The sequence below is a fragment of the Heloderma suspectum genome, chromosome 7 (assembly GCF_057233095.1).
Source record: "Heloderma suspectum isolate Gila_16-S chromosome 7, 16-S_ref, whole genome shotgun sequence".
Taxonomy (NCBI): domain Eukaryota; kingdom Metazoa; phylum Chordata; class Lepidosauria; order Squamata; family Helodermatidae; genus Heloderma; species Heloderma suspectum.
The window spans coordinates 25,731,025-25,758,462 of record NC_139464.1 but is presented as its reverse complement, the minus strand read 5'-3'; the positions used below and the strand labels follow the sequence as shown (position 1 = coordinate 25,758,462).

General features: G+C 44.7%; 2 protein-coding genes across 18 annotated transcripts in view; one reads left to right on the top strand and one right to left on the bottom strand.

Moving 5' to 3' along the window:
• KDM5A (lysine demethylase 5A) overlaps positions 1-960 on the bottom strand; it is a 54,503-nt gene extending 53,543 nt beyond the window's left edge. For all 12 annotated transcript variants that reach the window (XM_084809338.1, XM_084809340.1, XM_084809342.1 and 9 more), the window contains exon 1: positions 463-960. In XM_084809338.1, the coding sequence (XP_084665464.1) occupies positions 463-639 (177 nt within the window). In that variant the 5' untranslated portion in view covers positions 640-960. The remainder of the gene's footprint in view (positions 1-462) is intronic.
• On the top strand, positions 869-27,249 carry CCDC77 (coiled-coil domain containing 77). 6 transcript variants are annotated; one of them, XM_084809355.1, is made up of 13 exons: positions 6,324-6,365; positions 7,860-7,915; positions 9,169-9,205; positions 10,139-10,355; positions 12,448-12,590; positions 15,129-15,225; positions 17,519-17,591; positions 17,854-17,942; positions 20,194-20,342; positions 21,608-22,001; positions 23,317-23,442; positions 23,587-23,739; positions 25,203-27,229. In XM_084809355.1, exons 5-13 carry the CDS (start codon positions 12,466-12,468, stop codon positions 25,347-25,349), a joined length of 1,353 nt encoding a protein of 450 aa, XP_084665481.1. In that variant the 5' UTR covers positions 6,324-6,365; positions 7,860-7,915; positions 9,169-9,205; positions 10,139-10,355; positions 12,448-12,465; the 3' UTR covers positions 25,350-27,229. The 6 variants fall into 6 exon arrangements, with proteins under 6 accessions (XP_084665483.1, XP_084665481.1, XP_084665482.1 ...); XM_084809356.1 differs by having other exon boundaries at positions 6,324-6,449; XM_084809357.1 differs by lacking the exons at positions 6,324-6,365; positions 9,169-9,205 and adding an exon at positions 869-1,020.
• The last annotated feature ends 189 nt before the right edge of the window (positions 27,250-27,438 follow it).

Genomic DNA, 27,438 nt, shown 5'->3' with positions numbered 1-27,438 from the left:
TTTACTCCTCTCCCTCTCCCTTCCCTTCCCATTTCTATTCTGTTCCTCCTTTTTTCCTTGTATATATTCAACTTTCTCTGCTTTTCGAAGAGGTATGTCTGCTTCTTTTTTTTAGCTAAAGTTAAAATCCAATCCGCTTTTCTTTCTTTTTTTAGGAGTTGCCACATCGTGAAAGAAGCGCCATTGCTGCGAATGATCGTGTACATGAAGGCCTTCGAAGACTCGGAAGCACAACAGAAGCACCGAGGGCCAGTCTTGCTCATTTGGCATCTTTCAAGCGCGAAGCATCGCCAACCCGGGCCAGATGTAGAGGCGGCTGGTGGCGTTGGCCGGGTTTTGGGGTGGGGGCGGGGTAGCGAAAAGACGAAGCCACTGAAGAAAAGAGCGACTTCTAGGAAAGTCGGGATACAGCTCCGAAGACCCACACACGCAGCCCCTGCTTCCCCCCCGCTCCCCGAGTACCTTGGGCGGCCTGATCTTGCAGATGCCCGTTTTCTCGGCGAAGGGCCGGATGCGGCCGATGAAGCCAAGGGGGTCGCTGAACTCCTCCCAGCTGGGCTCGAAGACGGGGCACTCGGGAGGAGGCACGAACTCTGCCACGTAGTGAGACCCACCAGGGCCGTCGTCGTCCCCCGACATGATGGCGCCGCCGTCGTCGACGCTGCTGGCGTTCCCTCTGCCGCTGCCTCAGGACCGGGGAGGGAACGGGCTAGGCTGGGGGGGCGAAGAAGGGGCGGCAAAGGAGCTCAAGGATGGGCCGGGGGGCGGAGGAACATCCCGGTACCCAGCGAGAGCAAAAGCGCTGCTGCCCTCGCGCGCCGAGGCCCCCCGGGAACAGTCGCGGAGCTCTCGTAGCGCCCGCCGCCGAGCGGGCCTCCCGTGTGTTTTTGTTTCCCCCTTCGGGGGGTTTGTTATTTTCCTTCTTTCCTTTTCCTCCCCTTCTTTAGGCTCGCCGGAAGTGACGCGTCTCAGTTAAAACCCCTTTCTTGCGGAAGCGAGGGTAGTTATATCCTTCCGCCGGTAAGGTTTGTTTGTTTCTTGTTTGATAGTCCCGGCCGCCTTTCCCTGACCGAGACGCTGCTTCCTGCGCGCGCTCCGTCTCCCTTTGTATCCCACCCCAGCGGCGAAGGTGGAAGCTACGTTGTCCCTACAAGGGCCAGAATAGACTGGGCTAGGCTGCGGCCTTCGGGTTCGCGGAGGAATGCGCCGTGTTTTTGTGTGAGGGCGCTCAACTTCCGGTGCCGACAGCCCGTTTGCCCCATTCTGCCTCTGCGTGCGCGTGAAGAGGCCCCGCCCGGCCCCTTTCCGTAGAAGCTTCGCAGCGCCCCGCCCGCCTGCAGGAGCCGTCCGGCGCTCCTCCCAAGGGCTACCTGCTGAAGGTGCCTCAGCCCTTTCCCCCACACACACGACACCTGGACTCCGCCCACTTGCAATTCCCACAGCGCTTCCTGTTACCTACCGGTGCCCACCCCGGCCTCAGAGCTCCCGGCGAGCCCCGCCCACTCCCCGTCGCCAAAGCAACGCTCCCCCTCCCACCGAAGCGCCGCGCCGCAGCTCCTTGACCCCCTCGTAGGCCCTCAGAGGACAGCCTCTCGGGGCTCGCTGTGCTGTCTGAGCCCTTCGGGCGGGTTTCGAAATTGCCGTTTATTAACTCTTCCTTCCCCAAAACTTTGCCATGCTGGTAAATAAACAAAAACGCGGCCCGAGTGGCTACTCTGTTTTAAAGTTCACTACGTTTATCTGCCTTTCCTCCAAGGAGCTCGACCTGGCCTATATGGTTTCCCTCACATGCTTTTATCCAGACAATAACCCTCCGAGGGATGTTAGGCTGAGAGCCAGTGGCTGGCCCAAGGTCACCCAATGAGCTCCATAGCTGAGTGGAGGCTTGAAACTCTTGTGTTCTGCTCCTCAGTTCCTACACTTTTAACAGCCTTCCCCATCCTGCTGCTGACCAGATGTTTTGGACTACAGCTCCCATCAGCCCCAGCCAGCATGGCCAATGGTCAGGAACTCTAGGGGCTTTGGGGAAGGCTCCTCTCCCTAACTACTACACCACTCTTTTTAACAGCGAAACTCAACATGCTATCCTTTTCATAGCGGGAGAGCAGTATCCTCTGTGTCTGTTAGAACAAGCTTCTGAAAACTGCACAGGAGCAGAGGCTGGTAAAAACTGGCAGACAATTGCTCACAACACATCCTTCTTTACTGTGACTGCCTTTTAAAACCTAGAAGCTTGTGTTGTTTTGAATACTACCAAGCTAACAAAGGGTCTTGTGGCACCTTAACAAATCTATTCTGTGGACTACAGCCCTCTTTATCGCATGCATGGAGTGTTATAGAGAGTCACTGTCAGTAGTTTCTGCATTTGATTTCCATTCAGTCTCACTGTTTACAATTCTCCCTACTACCACCATATGTACTGCACATATCCTGTACATGAACCTGAAACTATAACGCTTCATGCATCTGATGAAGTGGGCTACGAAAAGTCCATGAAAGCTTATGGCAGAATAAATTTGTTACTCTGTTGATTTCCCTCTGGAAATCAAGGTATTTTTTTCTATAAAATAATGTATGCACCCCTCATTTTGTCATTAATCATTGACATTAACAATTGCTCAAAACATGTATTGAAAATAACAAAACAAACCATCTACCCTTTTATGACTGTTCAGTCGTTTTTATTGTGTAGACAAAAGAACTACTAATCTGCCATTTCCAGCCAGCTCCACAACAAAGATGGGGGGGGGGGGGTTGGGAGAAAGTAGCTGGGCTGGCAGAGAAGTGGTTGCCTCAGGCAGCTGATTATGGGTGTCATGAAAAGACAGCAAACAGTTGTTTTATTTATTGCTGTATTTTTACTGCTGGGGAGGGGAGAGGCACTTGTGGGATTTTCTGCCTCAGTTGCCAAAATAACATTACCAGTCTTGGGTACTATGCACCTTGACTTGGCAGGGAGTGGTGCTATTTACTGCTCTGCAAGTTATCTTGGGGCAGCCCTGGTGCTACAATTCTTCTTTTGTCAAGGGAGCCAGCAAGAACTGAGAAGAGTCTTATCCCTCCAAGTCAGTATTTATTTATATTTTAAGGATTTATAAACTACCCTTCAACAATGCTTCCAGGGTGGTTTCCAAAAACATAAACAATACAGTTACAATATCATAACACACAGCAGTTCATAAAACCAGTTGGAACAGCTACAATCCACAATTGTTACCATATTGTAACCCCACTGGTTATGACTACAATAGGTTGGTTAAGATGTGGTAAGACGTAGGCCTGCACAAATTGTGATCCACCAAACTGAGCTCAGCTCACTGTTCCACAGCCTGCCAGGTGCCCTGTTCTTACAGGCCAATAATTATTGAGATCTTCTATGTTCAAGGCAGGTTTCTTCAGGAGCAGATGCATCACCAACATTTTTAAGGAGGTTGAGACCTCTCCATCTCTCAAGGAGGTGTTTACTACTTCCTAGGCTAACTGGACAGCCCCTCCCTAATTTATTTATTTGTTCCCCATCTTTCTACCAAGAAAAATGTCACTCAAGGTGGCTTACAGTCATAAATACATGATTAACAAATGCATTAAAACACAACAATAACAAGAAAAAAAACAGCATCCAACCCAACAGACCCACTCACATGCCAAAGGCATGCTTGAATAAAAAGTGATTTCCTTGCTGGTCAAAGGAGAGCAGAGATAATGAGCCACAAGAATCAAATGCAGACATAGTTACCATACTTACTCGAGAGACATGTGTCTCATGTCTGCAGACTACTCTGTGATTAGTAAATAACCCCTTCCATAACACAAATGGAGAAATTCAACTTAAATATGCAAGGGAAAGGGTAGGCAGAAGGTACATCTCCAGATGTTTTGGATTTCAACTAGAATTCCTGACCATTGGCCATGCTGGCAGGAGCTTATGGGGTTGAGGTCCAAACCATCTGGAGATCTACCACCTACCCACCCAAATGCTGGGGGTATTGTTTCCCACTGCTACCTTGGCTCTATTCTGCTGGAAGACAGGCTGTTGTCTGTCTGGAAGAGCTAGCCAGAAATGAGCATGTTTTCCAGATATAAAGGAGCACAGCATGAGTAACTTTGCATTGTTTAGTTTAGGTAGTGGAGTGCTATTGTAAGGTATTTTCTAGCTCACTTTCCCAGACAAAATTTAGCTTTTTAAGCCAAGGTGCTCAAGAGAAAGCAGCACAATAAGCAGCATGAACAACAAAGAGTCTGGTGGCATCTTAACAATAGCACTATCCTATACATTTTACTCAGAAATAAGCACCATCTATCTAAAATTATTTCTAGGCTGCCTTTAAGGATGGAACCCTCAATGTGGCATATAAGGTAAAAAACACAAACTGGATAGATTTTTTTTAATCCATAAAAAATGTTTCAATAAAATTCATAACATATTGCCAATTAGAATCAATAAAAACAAAACTTACCAATAAAAGCCAATGGCCCAGATTTAAGGGTCTTCAATGAGAGCAGGTGGGTCTTCAGAGTTTTCCTGAAGACCAGCAAAGGGGCCTGATGAACCCCTGATAGAAGCTGATTCCACAGGTGTGAGGCCATCACTGCAAAGGCCCTCTTCCTTATACACCCCAGCCTAATCACCCTTGGCAGCAGACAAGACGGGCTGCTGTTGATGACAGGAGAAGGTGGTCCTTTAAGTAATTTGGGCTGAAACCATTTAAGGCTTTAAAGGTTCAAGCCAGCACTTTAAGTTGGGCTTAGAAACACACCGGCAACCAGTGCTGCTGGCAAAGTATTAGTGTCACATCAGCTAACAGCCCAGTCCCCAACAATATCCAGGCAGCTGTATTCTGCACTAGCTGAAGCTTCCAAACCATTTTCAAAGGCAGCCCCACATACAGCATATCCACTATTAGGGTTTACACCCTGTTAAGTGGGTATAGGTTTCCAGCCTAAAGCTGCAATCTTATGCACTCTTACCTGGGAGTAAGCTCTATTGAATATAATGGGATTTACATGCCCATTATATGTTATATACGCATAGGATTGTGCTAAAAGATTGCAATCCTATGCACACTGGAGTAGAGTGGGGCTTACTTCCAAGAAAGCATGCACAGGATTACACTGTTAAAGAATAACAGATCTATAACACAATCCTACATATGCTTACTTGGAAGTAAATACATCTGTATTAAAAGGGGTTTACTCCCAGATAAGTGTGTATAGGATAAGACTGCAATCCTAGGCACACTCACCTGGGAATAAGCACCACTGAACACAGTCATATTGAGTCCCAAGTAAATATCCATATGATTGCACTGTTAGCTGCTGCAATCCTTTCTACACTTTCCCAAGAAAAAATCCCACACAACTAAAACTTTCTTCTGAGTAAACATGCAGTTGTAATCTTGGGCTCCAATCCACAGAAGCAAGTCCCATTGACCAGGTTTGGACAACATGGCATGGCTCATCATGAGTTATTTAACCCACGACAAACTCTGGTACCCACAGGCATATCCAATCTCCACTTGGAGGTTGTGTCATGCAAACCCAGCTTGCTGGGTTATGCAAGAGATAAACAACCTTTGCATAATTCTAAAACAGACTATGGATTATGTGAGGATTGTTTAACCTTCACATAACCCGCACTCGCCAGGGTTGCACAACACAATGTCCATGCCGAGGTTGGATGTGCAACCTGGTGCCTGCACACGTCCCAAGCCTCACCTTGGGTTAAATAACCAATGGTCAGCCCTTTTGTGTCATGTGAACAGTCCCACTGTGTTCAGTAGGTGTTACAGGTAATAAGACCGCAGCCATGCAGCACTCTTACTCCCAGGTGAGAGTGCATAAAGCTCCCTTACTTGGGAGTAAAACTCACTGAACTCAATATACTTACTTCTGAGTAAACATGTATAGGACTGTGCTGCTTTTAAGCACAAGGCGCTTTGTGGCTGCATACTAATAGGGCTAGTTATCTGGAAAAGAGTGGCATCATCGTCATCATTAACTTAAGATACCAGGCAGCCCAAGTGAAGACAATTTGGCTCGACTTCGTTACTCTCACTACATTAAACCCGCTTTTGTTTTCCTGTTCGCTGTGATGGGCTTGAAAAACTGCCATCGCGCGGCTAGAGTAATCCTGTGATGTCCCTAAGATGTTTATCGACTCCTTGTTTTTACGTGGGGACTTCATTTCCCAACGAACTTTTAAAAGGGAAGCCGGGTGGATGAATAGAGAGTTTTGATTGGACAAAAACCCTGACCTTGTTTGTCATGGTCCTTGCGATTGGAGGACTCGCGCCGCCTTGTGCTTGATTTTTGGGTTTTCCGTTGAGACCAGCATGAGCAGCAGCGCGAATGGGAGAGTTCCAGCGGTTAGTTGTGCGCGCTGAGGGGAAACGAGCGAGTGAGGGATGCAGACAACGCAGGGAGTGCGGGCTGCTCGCTCGGGGCCTGAGGTGGGCCTCTGGGGATTGCATGGAGTTCTGCTAGGCGGGCAAGGGAGGAAACAGTTCTTGACTGATTATAATTTTTTAGCATTTAAACCATGGTCGGTCTTATGAACTCCGCGGGTTAAATGACCCACAGTGGGCTGTTGTGTCGTGCGAACAGCCCCATTGTGTTCAGTAGGTGTTATAGGTAAGAGTTCTTAAGACTGCAGCCGTCCAGGAATGTCAAATTCAGTTGGGTTAACGGGGTAAGCCCTCTTTCTCCCTCACCCGCCCAGGAAACAAGTGCATAATTTTGCAACCAGCCCTTACTAAGTTGGTGGGGAGAAGGCCAGCGTAGGGTTGCTAGCCAGCAACGTGGTGTAGTGCATAGAATGCTGGCCTTGGGGAGAATTCAAATCCCACCCCCACCCCTTACCTGCAGAGTGACCCTGGACCAGTCACAGTCTCCCAGTCCAGTCAATCTCACAGGGATGTTGTGGGGAGAAAATAAAGGAATTCTGTATGCTCCCACTTCTTGCCTGTTAAAAACCTTTCATCGGCATTGGGTTGTATCCAAAGTTAGTTTTACTTAGAGTAGAGCCACTGAAATGAATGGGACAAGTTAGACAGACATTAAATACAGCCCCTTGCTAGCACCTGCTTATCACTCCCTATAATTTAAGCTGCCTTTCTATCATGTTTTCATGTGCCAAAACATTTTGCCCCCGCCCCGAAGTCCGCCTGCCTTGAATATCCCTGCCACCTTTTCCAAAGACCACCATTCATTTGCCCTTTTCCTTTTGCTATAAATCCTGGCAAATAGCAGATTATGTGTTCTCCATACTACTTGATACCTCTGCTGCTAATTTAAGTGAGATAGGGCAGAAGAAGCCATTGGCCCCTGTGCCTTACTAAAAGCACTGTTTCCTAGCCCTGAATATGTGTGGAATGTGGTTGGGATGCTTTGGTGCCACATGGGTGGACTGTCCCCCCTTGCAAAGGCCCTGTGATCAATACCTGTTATTTAATGTTAAAGGGGCCTCTGTAACTACGCTGAGAATCTTACAGAGAGAACTGGAAAACATTTTGCGCCATGGCTTCATTATTTCCAGATATTTTACATCTCTAGTCTTTCCGTAAAAGTCTTACTACATATTTTTAGAAATCAGTTTTTGGTGGGGGGGAGTAATGGCTTGGTAACAACATATAAACACCTTGTCTTAAATTCTAAAAAAAAATATTTCATAATCCAACACTCCCAATTTTTCCAACTTTTTGGGAAAAAACAAAATGGTCCTTGGAAAAAACAGAAAAAAAAACTATTTTCTGAATTTTTCCAGACTTTCTCATCTCTAGGTGTTGCAGATAGGCCTAAGAAATTTTAGAATCTAAGAAATATGTTTCTCGTACTAAAGAGTGTATTTAACATTCCTGCAGGTGGCAGGAGTGAGAACCATGACGTCTTCTCCAAGAACACCCTTAGCCTCCAAAAGGTAAATTGGAAAACTAGCTGCCACCTTCACATGGCTTTGTTAGTTCCCTCTTCATTTGCCTTCTGGTTTGGTGTGTTTGGACTAGGCTAGGTGGACCACATTCCTTGTATTTGTTTGCTGCTCATTTGGGACGTCTTTAACAATTTTCTTTCCCACCTCCTACCATTGCTGTTGCAGTAATTCTTGCCACCTTCTTAAAATATCCCTGCTATCTTTTCTTCAAGACCCTCTATCATTCCTCTCTTTAGAAATAGACTACAGTATTCTAGGCACACAATGGGGGCATTCAAGTGAGAAGTTACATACAACAGGGTGGGGGGCAAGCAGGAACATGTTACACCAGTCTCCAGCATATGTCCCAGGTTCCTATAGCGTCTCAGGCACAATTCAGAGGACCTCTTTATTATATAAAGCTTTAAGTGGCTTGGGACCTACCCCCCTACCTCCAGGACTAATTAATACACATTTAAATTAAGCATGTTCATGTGACTGAAGCCCACAGTACATCTCCAATAGGGATGTATGAACCAGCAAAACTCAAGCTTGCTGAAGTTCTTTGAATTCCATCTTGGAGGTCATTCCAACTTGAGTCTGAATCAGATTGCAAGTGTTGTTGTTTTCTTTTCACTTGAAAATCCATGCGTCTTTTTGTGCATATTTTTCCAAATGTACACATCAATTGTGCACATCTTTGAAATCTACACACTATTCCCTTGTTGATTAAAGTGTATTTGCTTACATTTTTAAAAGTACACATTTTTTCGTGTGCATTTTTCAAATGTACGCCTGCTGTCGAATGCATGTCTTCTCAGTTTGCAAACCACACTGCAAGCTCAGAAATGTGCAGATTTCGACCAGAGATTACCTCTGAATCAGTTTTCAATCTGAATGAATGGAATGGACAAACCCCTCCCTTAGGAGACTATAGTGGTGCACCATGGCAGGGTCCGTGCCTAGGGGTGTTAGTGGGTGTGGCTTCATTCAGATGGGGTGGGCATAATGTGTCCAGCTCTGACAACTGCAAACTTTTTCTTGCAGCCTTCACTGTATTAGTGGAAGAGCTCTTCTCACCCATGCAAAATCTGGTCCATTCACCAGGATTTAAATAAAATTTCAATTCAGACCCAGAATTGTTGCCCTGCATGAAACTGTGCAAGTTTATCTTGTTGCTTGCCATTGTACAAGTACTGTGGTTTGACAGTTTTTATGGTTTTAGTAACTTAGCTCTACCTCTCATTCAAATCTTCACCAAGGTTGGCCGTAGAATCCCTGTCCAAATGTCTGGAGACGGTGAGTGGCTGGATGGGGAGGAATAAGCTGAAGCTGAACCTTGACAAGACCGAGGTACTTCTGGTGGAAGACAAGAGGAGGCTGGGGGATGTTGACCTGGTGTTGAATGGGGTACGGCTACCCTTGAAAGACCAGGTCCACAGCCTGGGGGTCATTTTGGACTCCCAGCTGTCCATGGAGGCTCAGGTGTCAGCTGTGAGCCGGACAGCGCTGTATCAACTCCATCGGATACAGCGGCTGCGCCCCTTCCTTCCTGACCATCTGCTCCCATCAGTAGTACATGCTCCTCTCGTTTAGACTACTGTAATGCGCTCTACATGGGGTTACCCTTGAAGACGGTTCGGAAGCTGCAGCTGGTACAGAACGCGGCGGCTCACCTGATTAAAGGCAGCCACCGGCAAGATCACATCAATCCAGTGCTGAAGGAGTTGCACTGGTTACCAGTTGTTTTCTGGGCCAAATTCAAGGTGTTGGTTTTGACCTTTAAAACCCTATATGGTTTCGGCCCAGCCTATCTTAAGGAGCGCCTCCAGCAGCACCAGACAGGCCGCTTAACAAGATCAGCCTCGGATGGCCTTCTCTCTGTCCCATCAGCCAGGACAGCTAGACTGGTGGGGACGAGGGAGAGGGCCTTTTCTGTGGTGGCCCCCACTCTGTGGAACTCCCTCCCTAGGGAACTCCGTCATGCCCCCTCTTTAATGAGCTTCCGTCGTGCATTAAAAATGTGGTTGTTCAGGCAGGCATTTGGGGTGGGTTAGGGTATTTTAGAAAATGTTTTTATTGTAGAATTTTATTGTTTTAAACTGTTTTATTGTATGCTGTACATCGCCCAGAGTGGCTGGGTGACCAGCCAGATGGGTGATTAATAAATTTAATAATAACAACAACAACAACAACTTAACTGTTCTTGTTGCATTCAACCATACTGCTAAGGTCAACCACCAGCCGTGGCTCCCCCAAATGTGGTAGCTCCCCATCTCCTCACCGGAATGATTCTACTCCTCTTCCATCAATCAACGAGCGTCTGGCCTACCTCCGCCCCTCCCGGGAACTTCTGGAATACTACCGAAAAAAGATTGCAGAATTTGACGAAGAGCATGAGGAGCTGGTTAAAAGGTTGGAGAAATACAAAGCAACGTATGATGAGCAGGTAGGAAAAGGAAGCAATTATCCAGCCAGAAATGGGTCAATTGTCAGATAAGTTTAATATCTGAATGAGGTTTTAGTGCTTGTTCACTTGTTGTATGTTTCTCTTCTTGCAAACCAGGTATTTACCATCTTGAATTTTCTGGGAAAATCCAAGTGAGGAACATTGTTCCATTTTAAATTACTTTTTTTTTTAAATTACATTTATATCCCACCCTTTCTTCTCTTGCAAGGAACCCAAGGCAGCTTACATGGCCCTCCTTCTCTCCATGTTATTCTCTCAACAACCCTGTGAGGTGGGTTGGGCTGAGAGTCTGTAAGTGGCCCAAAGTCACCCAGTGAGCTTCCATGACCGAGTGGGGACTAGAACCCAGATCTCCTGACTCTCAGTCCAGCACTCTAGCCACTACACCACACTGGCTCTCCATGAGCAAATACTCATTGTCATCCTCATTGAAACCGAGGGCCATCCAGATGTTGGACTACAGGTCTCATCATCCCTGACCATTGACCACGCTGGCTGGTACTAATGGGAATTGGAGCCCAGCAACATCTGGGTGGGCACAGATGCCCCATCCATAGCCTTATTCAGTGTCCTGAAGAGAATGAATTCTACTCTGGTCAAAATTAAATCAGTACGACATTTGATTGAAAAGTAAGCTTTTGAGGCCAGGCAATGGGCTTAGGAAGCCTGCAGGAAGAACTTGTTTGCATTTATATACATATAAAGTAGCCTTAGGGCAAAGGCAGACATGCATCCAAAAGAGGTTCAAAGCACTGTGGACATGTATGCGTATCTGGAGCATACAAGTGAATCCTAAGCCTGTATACTAGTCTGGCTGCTTCATTGCTGCCAACCCTGCTCCCTCTTCCTCCTGTTGCAGAACAAAGCACAGCACACATGGTTCCCTGAGATGGGAGGAGGATGCTTCAAGGTGCTTTCTTTCCCAGCAGAAGGCATTTGCGATAGTTAGGAGACAAGTGAGCAAGTTCTTGCATGCAAGGAGAAGAGGGAATGTGCAGGGTAGTAGCTCGCTTGCCTGCCCCCTTGCTGACCTATCCTGCCGCTGTGAAAGTGACCCACGACTGTACTTCCATCTCAGGGAACTAGCTTTGTTCCCCAACAGGAGGAGGGAGAGAAGGAGATGCCATCAATGGAGCATCCAGCTAGTCTCTGTAGCATACTAGGATTGTATTATTTCAGATGAACTCTTTCAGATTTTCTCTCTTGGCCTTGTATTCACCCTTGCTTCATCTAGGCCAGTACTCTCTACTCTGACTGAGAGTAGCTCTGGAGTATCTCCAGCAGAGGTCCTCCCCAGGCCTGCTACTGGAGGTCCTTTTAACTCAGAGGTGCAGAACCAAAATAGGGGGCAGGGCCAGATGACATCAAGTGGACATGGCGACGCCCCGACATTTGCTCCCTGGCCAAAGTGCTGGGTGGTTCCTCCATCTGATGTTTGGGAAAGGAACCAGGCTTTGGTGCACAGGGCTTTCCCAGCTAGGGAAGCCCCCTGCTCAGTGAAGCCAAGCCGGCCGAGTTCCCTTCGCTGCTGCGATGGAGCCCTGCTCTTTCATCCATTGAGGAGGAGGTGGGGTGAGTGAAGCCATGTTTGTGGAGGGGACAGGGCCCGAAGCACATGCTCCATCACTGATCTGTGGCCCCTCTTCTAATATAATAAATGGGCGAGGAGGCTGTAGGGTGTTGCAGCTAGTCGAGAGTTCCAGGAGGCTGAGAGGAAGGAAGGTATAATCAGGAAGAGATTTGGAGGGAGGTAATAATTGAAATGGGGCTGAGAGAGGCGTAGACGATTTGCTCACAAGCTACAAGGATTTGCACTGCAAGGTTGAGGTCTCAAAAAGAATTCCCAGCACCCAGCTGGAGAGAGCGAAGGTGCAGGGCATTCATAAAAGTTCTTCTCTTGCAATCTGCTAAAACTAAATTATGTCTAGCCTTCATAAAAGTCAGTAAAGACTAGCACTCTTCTTAAAAGTTTTGAGATAGGCCAGGGTAATCAATGAGGAAAAATGTCTCTGTCCTGCCTTTGCTTTAACTCCCAGGTGATCAATAATGTGCTTCCATTTTCTCCATGCAGCACAAATTACAATGGGAAATGCGTCAGCGGGAAGAAGAAATTGCAGAGCTGCAGAAGGCTTTGAGTGACATGCAAGTTTACCTCTTCCAGGAGAGAGAACACGTGCTGCGCCTTTATGCTGAGAATGATCGGCTGAAAATCAGGTTTGTTGTTTGGGTGGAATAATAGGGGTCAAAAAGAAAAACCTTCTCTCCATCTCAGGGTGTAAGTCAGATGCTAGCAGATAATCTTAAGGGTACGGTCAGGATCTGAAGATGATGGGAGCTATGGGTTTGGAATGTGTTTGTGTGGTTTGGGGGGCATGGGCAAAGGTGTGTGGGGGGGTGAACAGACTGCAGAGGGGAGCAGTGTGCTTGTGCCTTATCCCTTTATTTTATTGACCTGGGAAGAGAATTGGGGTACTTGCTCCTCTCTCACATATGAAGAAATCACAGGGAGGGACATGGTGCATGCTACCAATCCTAAAGAGGAGCCAGGGTAATGTGTTACCCTCCATCCCCTTCTACTGTTGTCCTGCCGGGGCTGCAAAGGGTATCTCTTTCACTGGGATCTGAAGAGTAGCTGCCCAGTTGTGGTGGGACTTGAGGGTGTTATTTTCATATTCATGCTCTTCTGCATACTCTAGCATAGAATTCTAGTATGCAGAACTAATGTAAGATGGGGAATATGATAAGATTGTGGGGATCCTTTACTTCCTGGGATATAACATGACAATGTCTCCATGTCAGCATATGTATGGCTGCTCACAAGCAAGGACTTCACTGATGACATACCGTGGTGCATTTTACTCCCCTTGCTTCATTGTTGCCAGTGATAACTTAGAATCAGTGCTAATATAAGTCAACTAATGTCTGCAAAGTTGAGTGACATCAGTCTTGTTTGGTCACTGTTTGATAACTAACACATCCAGACTTCTGTTTGTTCCAGCTAAACCTCAGGTTTGCTATGATCAGTTGTTGTTTTTTAATGATACTGAGCTAAATAACAAAATAGGCTCCACAAATTTTGATTTGACTTGATAACAAACTGTTGCTTATGTTCCCCAATGGCCCCTTTTGGCCAGCACCTTTGAATCTATTAGCAGGATATAAGTTCCAAAAATAAACACATCCAACCTGGCTGGGCGAGAAACATGTTTGGTATAGATTTAGGATTAAATGCAGTTGCTGTCTTTAGGAGTTTCTGCTTTTTAATCCAAACTGAACATATCTGGGCATTATTCTGTAGCTGTTCTAAACTCCATATAGTTTTACAAACATTAGTCCCAGGCACGGTCTGAAGGCACATGAGACAGCTACCTTGCTGAAGGTAAGCAGGTCTGGGTCTGGTCAGTGCTTGGAGCGGAGACCACCTGGGAACCACATGTAGCTACCTTGAGTTCCACAGTGGAAGAAAGGTTGGATATAAATTAAATAAAGAAATTAAATAATAAACATTAAGGGGGCAATACTATCCCGATGCTCCTAAACCTCCAAGTTCGGAGGCTTGTGGGTATCCAGTGCACAGCGGGAGGAGCAGTGGAGGCAGCGCTCTTCCCAATCTGAGTTTTTGCTTGATGAGCTTTTTCGCCTGTCTAGCTAGGGCGCTGCAGAGAGGGAAGGAAGGAGGCTAGGCTGGCCTGGGGATACTTCCAGTCCCCTCCCCATCCACAGAAACACCCCAGTTTACCTCCTCTCTGAGGTCGCTTTTATGACCTCAAAGAAGCAGCTGGTGTGGTTCTCTGCACCAGCTGGGAGGAGAGCACGGATTCCTGGAACTGAGTGCTGCCTCAGATCCAGAAATCCAAAATATCCTATGGACCCCCAGATGTTGTCTAGAGGCCATAGGACTGCACCCTCCTGGCCTTAAACAGACGATGTGGTCCAACATTTGTTTCCGTTCACTGTACGATATCCTTTTTCTCATCCAGTGTTGGTAGATACCTGTAAATGTAACTTCAGAATGACTAAGGGTGCAATGCTATGCATGTTTAGATGGAAAAAAGTCCTACAACTCCCATGCTGGCTGGAGTATGCTGGTTGTTGTGGGACTTTTTTTGTCTAAACATGCATAGCATTGCTCCCTAAGTCAGTTCAGTGCTGAGATATGTATTCAAGGGAGAATGCCTGACCATTCTGCTATATGTGTGTTTTAGCATTAAAATGGAAACATCACTACACCTACAGACAATACAGGTGTTTCCTTCAAAATATTGTCAAAAACCATTCTGACGTTGAACAGTTTCCGCTATGTAAAATCGGTTTTCTTAGCCTAAAGTGAACTTTCTTTGAATGCAGGTGGGAAGTGAAACTTTGGATTTTTACTGCCTTGCTAATACTGCCTCCTGGGGGTTATAGCAGGGGAAGCAAATCAAGCCCCCTTTTCTAGTAGGAAGGCGCTACTATATTTTCCATCAACTCCTTGTGTAATAGATGCAACTTCTAGTGTGTGAGTGAGAGCGAGCTTAAGTCTTTAGATGGAGAAGGAGATTGTATTAGAAATGCCGCTACCTTTTCATAAGATCTCATGCAGCAGTCGGCTTCTAAAGGAAAGAGAACCTCTCCAGTATATGCAGACAAGGGATTTGCTTCCTGCTTCTCAAATGTTAGCTGAGTTTCCATTAGTCAACATTTAAAGACAGGGTACACCAATGGGTGCATTTGGAAGCAGAAACAAGTTACCTTCCTTTCAATGGATTCCAGGGAGTTGGAGGACAGAAAGAAGATCCAGCACCTTTTGGCCTTAGTGGGAACAGACAACGGCGAAATTACCTATTTTCACAAGGAACCACCTCACAAGGTAAATGCATCTTGGTTAACCTGTAGACATCTTTACTGAGGGAGCAATCTTATGGTCCCAGCTGAGCATCCTAGGGACCATAGAGTTCTTTGGAGTCCCTCCGAGGCCATAGACAGTGCTACAACTTTGGAAGGGGGACTCCAGAATCTGATCCCTCCTCCTGCCCCCTTGCAGCCGCCATGGAAATAACCATGCTGGCTGTTTTCCAAGGTCACAAATGTGGACTTGGAGGGAGGGAAAAGGGAGCATTCCAGAGGAGGGGACAGGCGGGAATATAAGAAATCCTATGGTTTCTCCAGCACAGCCCCCACCAGCGTGCCTCCTCGAGATGGGTCTAGAGGAAAAAATGTAATACAGAGGATGGAGAGATGAAAATAGCTCCTCTCTCGTCTTGCCAGCAAGAGCCCAGCAGGGCACTGGATATTCAGAAGCCCCTGAGATGAAAGGTTTCCATCTAGTGAGGGCACAACCCATAGGATTGCTCCCTCAGTTATTTATTTTTAAACTCTATATTGCTTTTCTGAGATATAAATAGCATTAGATATGGTGCCAGTGGTGATTCACAAAGTAGATCAAGGACACAATCCTAGGCATGCTTAGACTGAAAAAGGTCCCACAACTCCCAGCACCCCCCAGCCAGCATTCCAGATGGATAGCCATATTGGTCTGTGGCAGCAAAAGCAATTATTCATAGTTGTGGCACCACCATAAGATATCTTTTGTGTATCCATGTCAATGCATTGGAGTAAATGCCTTATCTTGACCAGCTTTCTCAATCTGGTGCTCTCCAGTTGTGTTGGACTGTGACTCCCATCATCCCTAGCCAGAATGTCTATTGGCTTCATGCCATTGGCTGGGAGAGGCTGATCTAGGCAAAGAGGTCATTTGCTTATGGGTTGCTTAAAACAGCCTATGGCCTGGTTCACATGATATGATATCCCACCGTGGCTTAATTTACCACGAGGGCTGTCGTGTTCTGCTGGGCTTGTTGTGGCTTGTCATTTTGTGAGAATCTAGGTGATAGCGGTTGTTTGATGGTTAGTCAACCCGAAATAACCCATGGCTTGTTTTAGGGTTATTTGAGGGTTGTCTGACCATCAAACAACCCCAGCTGCCCACGGACGCCATGCAAAAATGACACTCATGGGCACTCAACATGATACGACAGCCCCCGTAGGTAAGAAAATATATATTGTTCACCACTCCGGAATCTGTCTAGATATGGAGCAGTATATAAACGTTGCAAATAAATAAATGAATGAATGGTGGGCTGTCATGTTGTGTGAACCAGGTTGTTGAAAATTATTTCAGCAGGCTACCTAACTGGTGACTGTTTAGGGCAGCCTTCCCCCAGTGTGGTACCCTCCAGATGTCTTGAATTACAGCTCCCATCATCCCAATCAGCACAGTCAATTATAGGAGCTGTAGTCTTAACACATCTTCAGGGTGTCAGGTTGGGGAAGGCTGATTTAGGATGTTTTTAAAAAATTACAGCCTCCCATATACTAAGTCCACAACAAATATACCTAGGTGAAAAAGATACTGCAACCAGAGGGTTTGCTATCCATTTCAGTTATTGGAACACATTTACTTGGTTATTTCCACTGCATTTTTTTTAGAAATGCCCAGATGCGCAATGGATGTGCTACTAGTTGTAAGGGTTACATTGGCAGAGCGAGAGCCACAACCCTGAACTTTTGCATTTACTAGAAAAAGAACACAGCAAAGAATTCAGGTGATAGTTCTGCTGAGTAGCTATTGTTTGAAGATTTCTTAAGTGTCTGAGCGGGGTTCACTTGGATATACTATAATACAACTGTACATGCTACATTATGATGGGGAGTGGAAAACTTATTTATCCATTTCCTAATTCTCTGCCTCTCTGAGTTCTATACTTCCTGAAGGTCTAACAATGTTCAGTTTGAAGTCAGCATTGTTCTTAAACTTCTTAAATTGTTAAGAAACTTCTTAAATTGTTTAAGCTGCAACTCTGGGCCTAGTTAGTGACTTAACACTACAAATGTATGCACAATTATAGCACAGAGATCCAGGCCTAGGCAATGCAGTGCGAAGACAGCAACTTTTAGGGCCCAGCGTGAAGCTGCAGCAGCAGCTGAACTACAACATGTCGCTGTGTTTTAGGCATGCTGTTATGCCTTTGTATTCCGTTAATGTTACCTTCCCTTGGGGTTTTTCTTTTTGTTTTTTGTTTGGGGGCATTGTATTGTTTCTGATGTCTACCTCAAAAGCAAAGGTAGAGCAGAAAATAAGCAAACTGTTTTGGTTCTTATAGGTCACTATACCTCAAAGGCTAACCAAGAGCAGGGATTCACATGCTCGGAGTGATAAGCACACTTTAAAAACAGGTAATGGGAAATAAAAATTGCAGCACAGGAAGCATCTAAAGTATTAGAATGCCATGGGTGTGTGTGGAAAGATCTGCATTTACCCTGCATGCCTGTTTCTTGTGACATTCTGTGTAGTGATTATTCATGGGCAAAATGAGGTAGAGGTAATTCTTTCCTCTTCTGCTGTTCACATTGGCCTAGGACATTAATAACTTTCAGGTTAGTTAGATGAAAGGAGTGGCATAGCTTTTTATCAATTAAACTTTTATTTCTACTTTAGGTATTAAAAACTTTGCCTCAAAACCAAAGGGAGAGAAGCCAGAAAGTGGGAATAGATACCAGAGAGATGATCAAACATTCTTATTACAGGTAACTGACAGCCATGTGCGGTACAGGTAGTCATCATCCATGGCCCCTGTTGCTTTTAGATCTGAAACCAAAGAGTCCCTTTGCTTTGAAACACCAGTCTGGTGATGGTGGGGATAATTTATTTAGCCTTCTATGCTTCTATGCTTCCATTGAAATCTGTGGAACTTCAATTCAGGGTAACAAGTACTTAGGTCCATGATATCCACTGCAAAGTGAGCCAGCCTTAGGAAGAGGCAGACAATAATGGGGGCAAGAAGAAAAGCTGTGGTGACTTCCTTGCCTCCCCCAGTGTATCAGTCAGGGTGGAAGGCTGAATTTCGGATCGAACTTCTATGTTTTAACCACATTATAAATAATGACTTGGATCCTAAGATAAATTAACTTAAGGAAGTTCATGGAAGGAAATTTTCCTGTCCCTTCTTCTGCCCTGCAGCCACCTGTAACCCGCCTCCTCCCTTCCCCATAACTTCTTCTGATAGTTGTGGGGGAGGAGATGGTCAAGAACAAAGTGGGATGAAACATGGGGGTGGTTGCTGGAGGTTGGGATGGAAAACTTTCCTTCTGTGAACTTAGTATAACTTATCTTAGGAGCCAATCCAATAGGTATATTATTAACCCATTACCTCCCAGGGAATCAAAGACAAGAGGATGTATGCCTCATTGGGTTTGACTGACAGTAATAGTAAGTGAGGCAAGCCTGTAATATTTGCCTTTCAGGTCCTTGCTCCAGGCATCTTAAAATTATACTGTACACTTATATCTGACCCCACTCTCTTTCTCTTTGCCTTTGATCTCCTCACACTCAATTATACTTTGATTTCTGCTTTAAGTGCTCAAGGCTCTGCCTCAAGGCCAGCAGTGAAAGGAGAGAAGCCAGAATGTGCAGAGAAGAGTTGTCTGTTCTGTCTTGGACTTCAAACAAATTTAATCTGTACTTCAGATGGCTCATTGTGCCAACACCCTTTATATATATCACGCAACACACACACACACTTGTAAACCAATATAGTTGGGCTATTTCAGATGACTCATTAGCAATTCATTCACATACTGATAAGCCAATGAATTTGAAAAGCAAGGAAAGCTGCCAAAAGGTAAATAGCTTCAAATAGCCAGCTTGTCATATGACAGTTGGAATAATCATTGACTGTGAATAGGGTGGTCATTGAATTAGTTTAGGAACGTGCGGACAGAGTTTATTGACGCTCTTGAAGATGACTCTAGCAAATGTGATAGCCAGAGTTAAGTTGCATCATTTCTTTTGTATTGTGGTGTTTGGCTGTCCTGATCATACAATCTCTTAAAGCTTTTTGATTGTCACTTTTACTGAAAACCAATGTAGGCAGGTATGCAGTTTTTTATTAGACAGCTTCCTCTTCTGGAGAATGTGCAAATCTTCCAGCTGAATAAGAAGGCTGAATGGAAATCTAAAGCTTACATAGCAAAAGAAAAAAGAACCAGAAATTCTTTTGACATTAGGTTACAGAAGTCCAGTGTTAAACAATTCCTTATCAGGGTCTTGCAACCTCATTTTTTTTTAATCAAATGCATGCTAACACCATCTTGCAACAAAGATGCATGGAAAAACTCAGAATTGCCATGCTGGCCTGGACTAAGTCCATCTAGTTCAGCATCAGGTGTTCCACTGTGGCTAAACAAGAAATGGCGGGGAAGTTCACAGGCAGAGCATGAAACCAGACTTCCCACTGTTGTTCCCAGCATCTGGCTATTGAGAGAGAAGATCTAAGAACATGGAAGCTGAACTTCTGAATATCATGGCTAATAGCTAGTGATACCATTACCTTCTGTGTTCTCTCTCCAGTCCTTTGAAAGAATATACTTTTGCTCATGACCATCATGATATCCTGTGGCAAACATACATAGTGTTTAAAAACACCCTGGCTTTATTTGTTATACACCTGGTATCTGTTGATTTCCCCCCACCATTTGGCTTGCTTCTTTTATAATCTTATGGGAGTGACCAAGTATTTCTTAAGACCAAAAGGGGAAAAAGTATTAGAATGATGGTTGTTGAAAGGAAAGCAGTATCATTTGTGGCTGATGACTGATGATTTGTGGCTGATGAAAAGGCTGTGAGATGCAACCATTGGTACTTCCCTAAAACAGAAATTAGTAATATCTAAAACCTGCTAAAAAAAAAAATAGAGCAATGTTAGCTGTTCTGCAAGAGGAAGCATTGTCCACCCTGACATTGCTGCAGATTCTCTGCCTCTATCCTGTGCTGATCTAGGTGGAAGCTCTTCAGGCTCAACTAGAAGAACAGACCAAGCTGTCCAAGGAACAGATTGAAGCATTGCTAGAGGACAGACGAATCCGTATAGAGGAAGCTCAGGTCCAGCATCAGAGGGATCAGGACAAGATCAAAGACCTTACTGAAAAGTAGGTATAACAAAAATGTGTCTTGCTTTGAATGAGAGCCTGGATACATATCATATAAAGATAAACCCATTGGAATGGGGAGAGGTGCTGGTCAACTTCATTATGGCTATGTTGGAATGCTCCCCACCCCACCCGCAGTGGTGATTTGATATAGTGAGAAGTCTTGGGGTACTTTGTATCTCTAGAAGCAGGAATAAGGTGGCAAAGGAGGAAATGCAAGCAACCTACTCTAGACACCAATCCAGTGGCAAATTTGCACTGTCCTACTTTGTGGATACGGATTAGGAGTCAATGCAAGTTGCCCAGGGAGCTCTGTGGGTAGAGCATCAGATTTTTAATCTGATTGTCCATGGTTTGAGCCTCTGCTCGGGCATGTGAGGGAAGGGTGGCTTACTTTCTTATTCCCTCTGAGCGTTACTTTTATTTTGAGGAGGGTCCATAGTTCAGGGGTGGAGCACACCCTTTGCGTACATATAAGGTCCCACGTTCAATTCCCACTATTCCAGTCAAAGGATCAGATCTGTCAAAAACCTCTGCCTGGGAACCCCGGAGAGCTGTTGTCTGTTCAATAGACCATACTGGACTAGATCAGGGGTGTGCAGACTTTAGGCTTGCAGCATCTATTTTGGTTTTACTAGAACCCCCAAAACCACCAACTGAAGTCAGTTGCAAAATAGCAGCTCAGGTGGGAAGACAGATATATCCTACCAGTTAAGGAGCAGGGTGCTTCTGAGCACATGCTCAGCCCAGACATTTGTGATCAGTAACCAGAGTCTTTGTACACAAAGTCCTTGTACACAAGGACTTTGCTCCTGGTTTCCCCCAAGAATTCTTTTTCATGGACGTAATTTAAAGGGGAAAATGCTTTTAGTGGCTGCTGTTGTTGGAAGTCAGAAACCCTTGCCAATCTACTGCAAATCACCCAGAGATCTTCCAATAAATCCCAATCTACCCTCTGTCTCACCCTGGACTAGATGGGCCAATGATCTGACTCCAGTATAAGACAGCTTCATATTTTCAGGTCCCTCATGGTAGTTCCATGTAGGCCCAAAGCCAAGATGCAGCTGTCCAGTGACAAAGTACCATTTCAGATATAACCTTAGATAAAATTGTATTAAACAGGATACATGTTTTCTCTCCTGCAAACTCTGAACTGTGGAACTGTAAAGCCATTGCTTCCCACTCCCCACCTTGGATCGCAAAGAGTATAATGCAGGAACTGGGGGACAAATCCATTGCTAATTCATTGTACTACCTCTCTCCAGATACCACAAAGCTCAAAACTTGCTGTACGAGAGCACCAGAGATTTTCTCCAGGTGAAGTTTGATGCACGAGCAAATGAGAAATCCTGGATGGCAGAGAAGGACACTCTGCTGAGGAAGCTGGACAAAAGCAAAGATGCGCCCAAACGGAGCAAAGTTCGGCAGGGCCAGGAGAATCACGATAGAAGTCGGGACAGTTGCCAGAGCTGGCGGGACAGTAGCCCAGACCAACAAAAGAGTAGCCCAGATCTGTGGGACAGCAGCCCCTGTCAGCATAGTTTCACCAGGGGAGCACCTCCAGTCAGGAAGGTAGATGGTTTCAAGAAGAGGAGAGGTGGTAAACCCATTTCCCGAACAGAGCATGAATTTCACAAAGCATGTGGTGCAGAGATTAAGGTAAAAGCAGCTGCTGTGATGCAACTGCCCATTTCTGAGGGCTCAGTAATATAATACCATGAAATTTCAACATCTGGTGCTGTGGCACATTGATGTAGTATTATGCTTTCATGCCATTCACTGTCTTTTATTCCAGCATTAAGTTTTCTCTGCCTCTGTGTGTACCCTCTTTTCTTCAATATTGTTAACCGTGTTATAATTTCAGTATTCTACTCTGTTCACATTGCTGGTTTTAGGGGCGAGGTTTAGGCTATGGAAATACTGAAGGAGTTGGGTCTGTTTGGTTTGGAAGAAAGAAGTCCAGGGAGGACTGGGAATAACCTCCAAACACATGAAGGATTATCCTGAGGAGAATAAGGATCAGCTGTCTTCCTGGTTTTTCAAGGAAAAGTCAATGAGCTCAAACAGTGACTGGAAAGCTAGAGGCTGGAATACATCTAAGAGTAGCTGAGTATTAGAACAGGTTAGCCAAAGATGTAGTAAAATCCTCATCAATGGACATCTTTAAGCACAGGTTAAATAACCAATTTAGGCAGGTTCATATCATAAGGCAGGAGAATAGATTGGAGAACCACTTCAGATCATTTCCAGCCATGTAGCAAGGAGTCAGCAGAGATTACGGCACACAGGTTTTTCCAAAGAATAAGTTTAGGACTCTCCCTTTTGGCAAGGGGTGAAATGGATGACCCATGGCATGATGTCCTTTCCTGCTCTGGAGTTTTCATCAGTGGACAGGACTGTTTCACCAATGCTAAAATCATTCCAGGTAGGTCATAATGTTGAGAAGAGGCTTCTGCCTTGAACCCAGGATACAAAAACCAGGCCTGGTTGGAGCTCAAAGATTTGCTTGCAAACAATGATTTTGCCTGCTCCTTACCTCAGGAATGTAAACCCAGCTATGTTAAGAACATGAAGAGAGCTATGCTGGTTCAGACCAAGGGTCCATCTAGTCCAGCATTCTGTTCACACAGTGGCCCACCAGCTGTTGACGGGAAACCCACAAGTAGCACACGAGTGCAACAGTTACTGGGATAACTACTGTAGTGTAACTAATTGTCCCATTTGCTCTTGTTTCTTGTCCAGTGCAACATACACACAACACTGAGCATAGTTTAGTGCCCACTGATTGTTTGCTGCCTATCCACAGTTTACTTTTTGCATCCTAAAGGAGTTGTAACTAGAACACCAACCAGGAATACTTACACTGTCTTAAGCCATGCAACTGCCTTGGTACTGTCTTTTGGAAAGGAAGCTGTTGTGCATAAATCCCCATGCATAACATCTGGTAATCCTAAAATTTGTATCTTGACCCCAGGGACTACAGGAGCAATTGACACAGGAGCAGCGGTTAGCAGACATGTACCGAGAGCAGTGTGTTTCCCTGGAAGAGCAGCTGGCTAGGATTCGGGAGGAAGGAGACGTAGGGCGAGAGATCTTCAAGGTAATGGCTTTTAGCTGTTGCTGCTGCTGACACGAACTTTGCAGCCACTTTGACATGCTATGATCTCCATCTCCATGATCTTATTGTAAAAGCTACGTGTGGTAGTCCCCACCTGTGATCTTGTGTTTGCTTCCACATTTGCAGGAACGCTCAGAAAAGATGGGAAAGCGCCTGCAGCTGATGACCCAACGCTATGAGGCACTAGAAAAACGACGTGTCATGGAGGTGGAAGGCTTTAAGACTGACATTAAACAACTTCGGCAAAGGCTGAAGGATGTGGAGCGGCAACTTTTCAAGGTAATGGTTGTTATGAGCAGAAGAAAGACAGGAATGAGATCTGCTAGGAAGAATGAATTTTTTATGTTTATATCCATAAATCTTCTAGATCAGAATTCCAAAATTTAGGAAAACCAAAAGGTTTTTAGACAAGTAGAACAGCCATCCTTTAGCCAAATGTCTGAAAGAATAAAATGTTGGGGTCTGGCAAACCTACTGAGCAGGGGCATTACACAAACTGGGTCAAACTACTGAAAAGGCCCTGCTCCTAGTGGCTGCCCACCATATATTATTTGAAAATGACACCTGGACCAAGACCTCATGTGGTGCATGGAGCATGCAGGAGGGAACGTATGGAAGGAGGTGGTCCTTAAGGTAGGGGTGAGCAGAAAGTAGATCGCCAGATATTTTGGACTTTGGCTCTACTGCCAGCATTCCTGATGACTGGCCATGCTGGCAGGGACTTCTGGGAGTTGCAAGTCTGCCCACCCCTGCATTAAGGCACTCGATTACTAAGCTGTTCAGGGTTTTAAAGGTTAAAACCAGCACCTTAAATTCAGGATGGGGAAAATTAGTTTGGTTTGCATTTTAATGCAAAGCTACCTAATTTGCACTTCTCAAACCAATATGCAAATAACATGCTGTTATCGTTCAGTATTTGCAATTATCCAAATTGTGTGATGCAGTTCTCCAATCCAAAAAAATGTACAAAACTGTGCACACATATGCATATAAGTGAAAATAATGTAAAAAAAATGCACTGTATTACGGAAAACTGCTTGTAAAAATGCATATGTTAGGCAAACATGTATATTAGGAGAAGTGCATACAAACCTTTGTGTGTGCGTTTGTTTTTTTTAAATCACAAACTGATGCAGAAAGAGGGCAAAACAAAGTTAAGATTGGAAAAATGAAAACTGAGAGAATCCAAACTTGACAGAGTGGTCCCTTGAATTGAGCCTGGAAACAAATAGGTAATCAGTGCAAACCAAATAAGATAGGAGTGATGTTTTCTGAACACCTGGTCCCCAACCAACACCTTGACAGCAGCATTTTGTACCAGTTGAAGTTTCCAAACACTTTTAAAGGGCAGCCTGAACATTTTTTAAAGCAGCCTGACACAGAGCACGATATGGTGGTCTAACCTGGAGGTGACTTTGGCAAGGTCTGACTTTGCTGTTATAGCTGCCTTACCAGCCAAAGCAGGGTAAAGGCACCAATGCCATCTTTTTTAAAAGGCTCTTCTTTACTCTGGGAACCAAGAGCACTAGACTAGAAAGGAATGTATAGATATAGGACTGTACAGGTGTGCTATCTTGTGGCTTCTTTTCTTGTTTGAGTGTCAGTGCACTGTTTAAAAAATAAATAAATCATCAGCTCTAAATGAGTATTTGTTCAAAACTATTCTCCATATTCTTTTTTCAGAAAACACCTAATTCTTTGCATTTCTATCTATTCTTCCATCCCTTTTATTTCCTTTCTAGGTGACAATGTCTGTGGGGCCAGACCAAGACCTCGCAGTTCTGCACGAAGTTCGCCAGGGGAATAAGAGAACTAAAAAGATTCAAGGGGAGCTGAAAAATTTAAAGTCAAAGATCTATGGCCTGGAAAATGAGCTACGTGTTTGCTGACAAGGATATGCCAAATCAACACCAGTGATACAGATAAAGGCCATTGCTGCAACAGCTTTCTCAGATCTTTAGTTTAAAACTTTTAGCTTGCTGTGTAACTCTAGGACTTAGCTTTATGCTCCAGGACTGAAGGAGCCCATTAAAGTGAATGTGAGATTTGGAAAGAAACTCCTTCTACCCTTTTTCTTTCTTTCTTACACTTGTCCAGATTTGGCTTCCCTGTCTTGTGATATCATTTGATGCACAGAGTGGGCTAGAGTCATTTGGTAACTTTGTATATTCTCAGAGAACTTACTTGCAGTCTCTAGGAATTCTTTCCATCTGCTTTAAGAATGGTGCACTATGCCGGGATCACCAGAAAGCAGCCAAGTGGATTTAGGTACGTTTTGTGTTACTGGTTTATAATGGAGAGGGACACAACCTCCATGTCCCTCAGGAATTACTCTAAAGAAGGGATGATAACCATCTGTATGACAAGGAGAAACTTTTATAGTATGCCATGTGCTAATTTGAGCTCTTTAGAGTGTAATCCTAGGTACTGTACCCTTGCTACTTAGAAGCCCACCAACTCAGAGGCTTCCAAGATTCCTATGCCCTTTAGGGCAGGAGGAGCAGCAGAGGCAATTTTTGCCTCCCTGTCCTCCCATCACCTATATTTTCGCTAAGGCTTTTCAGCCCATCTAGTGAGGGCGCTTTGGAGGGGGAGGGAAGGAAGCTGAGGATAAATCATATCCTTACCTCCCCACCCACCAGAATGCCCCCTTTTCCCCCATCTCCAAGGTCAATTTTCTGACTTCAGAGAGGCAGCCCACACAGTTTTGTCCACACCAGCTGCGATGGGGGGAGGGCCTCTTGGACTCTCCCTTTTGAGGTTGGAGTGCTCTCTCTGACCTCCAAAGGGGTTCTCCAAGCCATCTTATGGTTCCTGTAACATTAAAACTGACATTGGCATTTTCTCTTCATATTTTCCAGTTTCTTCCACCTCTACAAACAGTAAAAAGACCATTCATGCAGACAATTGCTGGCCTTTGACCAATAAGTTAACCTGTCACTTCTTCATGGGAAGTGCTTCTGAGTAGCAAAATGCATAGAAAGCAGTATGCCATGACAGTTATATCAGTCTGCTTTGCTGTTGATAACACATTGAGAAGCTCTGGCCAAACAAGGCTTCCCTGTGCATGTGCATGCTGTGAAATTGATGTATATGCAGTTGCCACATGGGATGATCTTCACTCAGTTTTCACACTTCGTCCTATAGGGAAATGCTTTTTATCATTTCAGGCAACATTTAGTTTCATCAGATGCCCTCTTCCTTTTGGAATTTTATGATTCTTGTCTGGATATTTAGGTAGTCATACCACAGTGCTGCTAAAGCATAGTGCTAGCCTGTACCTCTACACAGTGTTAAAGCTTAAATCACTGCATCTTGCAAGCCTCTTAGAAACAAGGAGTCACTGCCTTTAAAGAAAAGCAATGATTTAAAATAAGCAGGAAGATGAGAATGCAAAATAGCATGACAGCAAAATAGATTGTGTTTTGCCCTTAGAAATCTGACAAGGTAAAGAAGACTCAAGTAGATGAGACCCAAGGACCTGTTTGCACTGCAAATACAAATGTGATGTGTTATATCATATTTGCCTCTACTGGCAACATAACATCTAGACTATATTTTTGTCTGGCTTCATCTGGTTTGTAACTATTTACCAAGTAAATACACAGAATAATAACATCTTGAGAATCTCCAGAGAGCAAGATGCTTTATAGTCCTTGGAAGTGCCTTAGATGTATGTTTTTGTATTTATACCTGCTATCTTGTAGTTATCAATTTCTTCAAACTGAAATTTTATCATATTAAACCTGGAACTGAAACCCTTTTCATTAAAAACAGAGTTATGTGGTGCCTTAAAGATTAACATGTATTGTGGCATAAACATTCAAGGATTAGAGACCACCTAATCCAGAGCAAGCAGTGTTATCCAGTTGGCAAGAGATATGTATAGAGGGAGGAAATGCAAACAGTGGCACTAAATAGCCATGTAATGCAAGAAGGACAATCTGTGACATTAATATGCAAAACCCAAAATTTATT